The following is a 6,957-nucleotide window of genomic DNA, read 5'->3' on the forward strand; positions in this document are numbered from 1 at the left end:
AAAGTTCTCTCCATCTTCTCACCCGGGAGAATCGGATCACACTCTGATCAGTGCAGATAATCTGCCCAATTCTCTGGGATGGGGGAATATACACTGGTGACCCTCGCCGTGCCCCAGATATCTCCTGGTGGGGGTGGGGTACGTTCTCAAAAACCACTTACATGGATGGTGTGAAAAATCAAAGCCAACGATCCAATAAGGACTGATATCAGCACGACAGCCGCCGCCGGGCAAGGCCCAATAGGATCGTGTACAGACTGTGCGGCCGACAGCGCTGGAAGATGGAGACAAAAAATAATCAAGTTTGATTGTTGATTTTCTTCTGCATTTATAATTTGTGCTTCAACGTCTCAGAAGGAAGCGAAATGTTAACGGAAAGAGTGGGGACTCCGTGTGCCACCGACATCAGAGAAAGGATCAGTGTAGGGATCAATGAGTGTAGGGATCAATGAGTGTAGGGATCAATGAGTGTAGTGATCAATGAGTGTAGGGACCAATGAGTGTGGGGATCAATGAGTGTAGGGATCAATGAGTGTAGGGATCAATGAGTGTAGTGATCAATGAGTGTAGGGACCAATGAGTGTGGGGATCAATGAGTGTAGGGATCAATGAGTGTAGTGACCAATGAGTGTAGGGACCAATGAGTGTAGGGATCAGTGAGTGTAGGGATCAATGAGTGTAGGGATCAATGAGTGTAGGGATCAATGAGTGTAGTGACCAATGAGTGTAGGGACCAGTGAGTGTAGGGATCAGTGAGTGTAGGGATCAATGAGTGTAGGGATCAATGAGTGTAGGGACCAATGAGTGTAGGGATCAATGAGTGTAGGGATCAATGAGTGTAGGGATCAATGAGTGTAGGGACCAATGAGTGTAGGGACCAATGAGTGTAGGGATCAATGAGTGTAGGGATCAATGAGTGTAGGGATCAATGAGTGTAAGGATCAATGAGTGTAGGGATCAATGAGTGTAGGGATCAATGAGTGTAGGGATCAATGAGTGTAGGGATCAATGAGTGTAGGGATCAATGAGTGTAGGGATCAATGAGTGTAAGGATCAATGAGTGTAGGGATCAATGAGTGTAGGGATCAATGAGTGTAGGGATCAATGAGTGTAGGGGTCAATAAGTGTAGGGATCAGTGAGTGTAGAGGGGATCAATGATTGTAGGGATCAATGAGTGTAGGGATCAATGAGTGTAGGGATCAATGAGTGTAGAGGGGATCAATGATTGTAGGGATCTGTGGCCCCACCATAGGCCTGACCTGCACTCAGGGGCCCCTGTGCCGGTGTGTGCGTGCAGTCATGCACATGAGAGCCAGGCATCAGCAGCCGCACAGACCCGCCGGCCCTGACCTCACACAGCATCACATGACCGAGGCTGAACGTTGCAGAAGCATTACATCAGCCTGGGAACCAACGCACGATCAAAACACAGCTCCTCTTAAAGCGGCAACGCCACTAACCCCCTTGTGGAGACGTGGTCCCTCCTGTGGTGACATTACCAGCGACGATTCTCGGGCATTCCTGGTACCGGAGCGCCGGGCACTGTGTAATGAGCCTCGTACCATTTACCTGGCATGCGCACTGTGACGGTACCGCAGCTCCTCGGCATCGCCGCTTTAAGAACCATCTCCGCGGGTCGTCGTTCGAATTCTGGGTAGTCGCTCTCGTAGAAGCTGATTGGTCAGCGACCACGTGAGGACACACAGGCACCTTAGCACGGAAGGAGGCGTGGGAGTGTGTTGATTGGTCGCCGAGGCTGTGACGTGTCACCTATATAAGTCATTGAGGGTAGCGCGCCCGCGCTTAGTTGGCGCTAGGACCTCGTCAGTGCAGGGTCGCCGTCACGCAGAGCCGGGTCCTGTGATCGCAAAATGCAGCACGAAGCCGCCGCGCCAGAGCCGGAGAGCAGGGAGACGCATCCTCCCGGGCTGGGCTTCCGCCTGGAGGCGCACAGGATCGTCAGCATCTCGCTGGGGAAGATCTACCATTCCCGGGTGCAGCGCGGAGGGATCAAGCTGCACAAGAACCTGATGGTGTCCCTGGTGCTGCGCAGCGCCCAGCAGGTGTACCTGAGCCAGAGCGCGGAGGACTACGCCGTGTACGCCGCCCCGCCGGAGCAGGAGCCCGACCCCCGGGACCCCGACCCCCGGGACCCCCGGACCTGTGCGTGCTCGGCCCCCCGCAGCTGCCGGACGCCGGAGGAGACGCGCCGCTCCCGGGAGGTGCCCTGCTGCTGCTGCCAGTCCCACGCCGGCTGCTCCCTGCCGGAGTCCTGCCGCCCGCAGAGCCCGGAGGCCGACCCCAGCCGCGCCGCGGAGCCCCCCAGCCCGGCCTGCTGCCGGAAGAGGAGCGGGGGCCGCACGGCGGACGGGCCGGTGATGAAGCGAGCGCGGCGGGAGCACCGGGAGCAGGAGGTGCCGGAGCCGGGAGAGGAGGCGGAGGAGCAGATGGAGACGGAGAACGTGGCCAGCCTCATCAGCATCTTCGGCTCCAGCTTCTCGGGACTGCTCACCAAGGAGCCGGGGGCGCCGGCGGCCGACGAGCCGGCCCAGGAGGTGCAGGAGCTGGACTCTCCCGCCGCCCCCTCCGCAGGACAAGGCTGCAGCGAGCCGGCCATCAGCGCCACCATCTCCCCCTGGAGCACGGCCATAGAGGCGTTCTGACCCCGGGGCAGAGACACTGGGGGGCGCAGGACGCTGCAGGGGGGGCGCAGGACGCTGCAGGGGGGCTGACCGGAGCCACGTGATGCCGTTGTGTCCGCTGTCCATGTCTGGAGCCGCCGCTTTTAATGTAGAGACCACGTGATGTCAGAAGTGGAAGCTGTCAGTTACAATGTATCACTTTCTCGGATTAACCCGTTCATTGCAAGGGGAGCTGCTGACAAGGCGGAGGGTTATGTGCCTTACAGACTGGATCACGGCTTGTCCTCGTTGGGGGGGTGTTACAGATCCAAACCTAAAGTTGTGGCTGGTCACAGGAAGTCCTCTGCCCACCCTGGTGTGATGGTCCTCTGCCCGCACTGGAGTGATGGTCCTCTGCCCCAGTGTGATAGTCCTCTGCCCGCCCTGGTGTGATGGTCCTCTGCCCACCCCAGTGTGATAGTCCTCTGCCCGCCCTGGTGTGATGGTCCTCTGCCCGCCCTGGTGTGATAGTCCTCTGCCTGCCCCAGTGTGATAGTCCTCTGCCCACTCTGGTGTGATAGTCCTGCCTGCCCCAGTATGATAGTCCTCTGCCCACCCTGGTGTGATGGTCCTCTGCCTGCCCCGGTGTGATAGTCCTTTGCCCACTCTGGTGTGATAGTCCTCTGCCTGCCCCAGTGTGATAGTCCTGCCTGCCCCAGTGTGATAGTCCTCTGCCCACTCTGGTGTGATAGTCCTCTGCCCACTCTGGTGTGATAGTCCTCTGCCCGCCTCGGTGTGATAGTCCTCTGCCCACCCTGGTGTGATAGTCCTCTGCCCACCCTGGTGTGATAGTCCTTTGCCCACTCTGGTGTGATAGTCCTCTGCCTGCCCCAGTGTGATAGTCCTCTGCCCACTCTGGTGTGATGGTCCTTTGCCCACCCCGGTGTGATAGTCCTCTGCCCGCCCCGGTGTGATAGTCCTCTGCCCACTCTGGTGTGATGGTCCTTTGCCCACCCCGGTGTGATAGTCCTCTGCCCACCCTGGTGTGATAGTCCTCTGCCCACCCTGGTGTGATGGTCCTCTGCCCGCCCTGGTGTGATAGTCCTCTGCCCACCCTTTTACATTTTTACAGTTGGTCATTACACCCCTTCTTCCAGTTTCATGTCTATTCACAAAATTCCCTCCCCCCTTTTAAGAATGTCTCCCCATCCCCCTAGATGTCTCTTTTGGTCACCACGTGCAAGGGGAGTTCCCTAGTAGGGAGGGGGAAGGGAAGTTCCCATCTGCTCCCCTCCCCCCTTCTGCCACCCATTGTATAGTTTGCTCAGCCACTCCTCCTTCCAGCTACTTGTCTTGACTTGAGGAAAATACCGAACAACTGACAACATGGAGATGACCCCCCTCCGCCACAACTACCAAAGTCATTGCCTACACTAACATTTAAAGGGACCTGGCATCTTGTCGCGGAGCGCGCTGTAGGCTGGTGGAGACCCCCGCAGTTCCCGGTACTACCTTCCCAGCAGCTCCCGGACCCCATTGCATGAGGAAGTGACTGTTAAGTGTTTGTGTTTCGACCCTCTAAGTATATTGTATATGTATTTCTCGACAGCTCTGGTCATTTGGTGCTTGTGTTGAGAGACTTGTCTGTAGCCCACCGGACCTCCCTGTCTTTGTTTTAGAAGATTGGGGTCTGTCTGGCAAGAAGCTGATTACATTGGGAGTTTACAGTGTTTTTATTGCACAATGCTGTAACTTGGATTTCTGTACAAAATGACGATTCTACGTGTTTGACACGTATTAAATATTTTGAAAAGTTTCCACTGTTTTATCCATTCCTTGTGTGGTGTTTCTTCTCGGGACTTCATACATTACAGAAATGCTATCAGGTAACGTGCCGGTCATTGGGGGGATGGCAATGATACGGTGGATGTACGTCTGTATATTGGGGGATGGCCGTGGTAAGGTGGATGCATGTCTGTATATTGGGGGATGGCCGTGGTAAGGTGGATGCACGTCTGTATATTGGGGGATGGCCGTGGTAAGGTGGATGCACGTCTGTATATTGGGGGATGGCCGTGGTAAGGTGGATGCACGTCTATATATTGGGGGATGGCCGTGGTAAGGTGGATGCACGTCTGTATATTGGGGGATGGCCGTGGTAAGGTGGATGCACATCTATATATTGGGGGATGGCCGTGGTAAGGTGGATGCACGTCTGTATATTGGGGGATGGCCGTGGTAAGGTGGATGCACGTCTGTATATTGGGGGATGGCCGTGGTAAGGTGGATGCACGTCTATATATTGGGGGATGGCCGTGGTAAGGTGGATGCACGTCTGTATATTGGGGGATGGCCGTGGTAAGGTGGATGCACATCTATATATTGGGGGATGGCCGTGGTAAGGTGGATGCACGTCTGTATATTGGGGGATGGCCGTGGCAAGGTGGATGCATGTCTGTATATTGGGGGATGGCCGTGGTAAGGTGGATGCACGTCTGTATATTGGGGAATGGCCGTGGTATGGTGGATGCCCCCCTGTATATTGAGGGATGGCCGTGGTAAGGTGGATGCACATCTGTATATTGGGGGATGGCCGTGGTGAGGTGGATGCACGTCTGTATATTGGGGATGGCTGTGGTATGGTGGATGCACGTCTGTATATTGGGGGATGGCCGTGGTATGGTGGATGCACGTGTGTATATTGGGGGATGGCCATAGTATGGTGAATGCACGTCTGTAAATTGGGGGATGGCCGTGGCATGGTGGATGCACTTCTGTATATTGGGGGATTGCCGTGGTATGGTGGATGCACGTCTGTATATTGGGGGATGGCTGTGGTAAGGTGGATGCACATCTGTATATTGGGGAATGGCCGTGGTAAGGTGGATGCACGTCTGTATATTGGGGGATGGCCGTGGTATGGTGGATCCACGTCTATATTGGGGGATGGCCGTGGTATGGTGGATGCACGTCTGTATATTGGGGGATGGCCGTAGTATGGTGGATGCACGTCTGTATATTGGGGGATGGTCGTAGTATGGTGGATGCACGTCTGTATATTGGGGGATGGCCGTGGTATGGTGGATGCCTGTCTGTATTCTGGGGGATGGCTGTGGTATGGTGGATGCTTCCCTGTATATTGGGGGAAGGCCGTGGTAAGGTGGATGCACGTCTGTATATTGGGGGATGGCTGTGGTATAGTGGATGCTCCCCTGTATATTGGGGGATGGCTGTGGTATGGTGGTTGCCTGTCTGTATTTTGGGGGAAGGCCGTGGTATGGTGGATGCACCCCTGTATATTGGGGGGATGGCTGTGGTATGGTGGATGCTTGTCTATTTTGGGGGAGAGCCGTGGTATGGTGGATGCTCCCCTGTATATTGGGGGATGGCTGTGGCATGGTGGATGTACCTTTGTATATTGGGGGATGGCTGTGGTATGGTGGATGTACCTTTGTATATTGGGGGATGGCTGTGGTATGCTGGATGCTCCCCTGTATATTGGGGGATGGCTGTGGTATGCTGGATGCACGTCTGTATTTTGGGGGATGGCTGTGGCATGGTGGATGCTCCCCTGTATTTCGGGGGATGACCGTAGTTTGGTGGATGCTCCCCTGTATTTTGGGGGATGGCTGTGGTATGGTGGATGTTCCCTTGTATTTTGGGGGATGGCTGTGGTATGGTGGATGTTCCCCTGTATATTGCGGATGGCTGTGTTATGGTGGATGCTCCCCTGTATTTTGGGGGATGACCGTAGTTTGGTGGATGCTCCCCTGTATATTGGGGACGGCTGTGGTATGCTGGATGCCTGTCTGTATTTTGGGGGATGGCTGTGGTATGGTGGATGCCTGTCTGTATTCTGGGGGATGGCCGTGGCATGGTGGATGCACTTCTGTATATTGGGGGATTGCCGTGGTATGGTGGATGCACGTCTGTATATTGGGGGATGGCTGTGGTAAGGTGGATGCACATCTGTATATTGGGGAATGGCCGTGGTAAGGTGGATGCACGTCTGTATATTGGGGGATGGCCGTGGTATGGTGGATCCACGTCTATATTGGGGGATGGCCGTGGTATGGTGGATGCACGTCTGTATATTGGGGGATGGCCGTAGTATGGTGGATTCACGTCTGTATATTGGGGGATGGTCGTAGTATGGTGGATGCACGTCTGTATATTGGGGGATGGCCGTGGTATGGTGGATGCCTGTCTGTATTCTGGGGGATGGCTGTGGTATGGTGGATGCTTCCCTGTATATTGGGGGAAGGCCGTGGTAAGGTGGATGCACGTCTGTATATTGGGGGATGGCTGTGGTATAGTGGATGCTCCCCTGTATAT

General features: G+C 55.2%; 1 protein-coding gene across 1 annotated transcript; it reads left to right on the forward strand.

Moving 5' to 3' along the window:
• The first annotated feature begins 1,818 nt into the window (after nucleotides 1-1,818).
• Nucleotides 1,819-4,438, forward strand: IER5 (immediate early response 5). Its single transcript, XM_069737728.1, has one exon. The coding sequence runs from the start codon at nucleotides 1,873-1,875 to the stop codon at nucleotides 2,662-2,664; it is 792 nt and encodes a 263-aa protein (XP_069593829.1). The 5' UTR covers nucleotides 1,819-1,872; the 3' UTR covers nucleotides 2,665-4,438.
• Nucleotides 4,439-6,957: the final 2,519 nt, after the last annotated feature.

The sequence above is a fragment of the Ranitomeya imitator genome, chromosome 8, assembly GCF_032444005.1.
Source record: "Ranitomeya imitator isolate aRanImi1 chromosome 8, aRanImi1.pri, whole genome shotgun sequence".
NCBI lineage: Eukaryota > Metazoa > Chordata > Amphibia > Anura > Dendrobatidae > Ranitomeya > Ranitomeya imitator.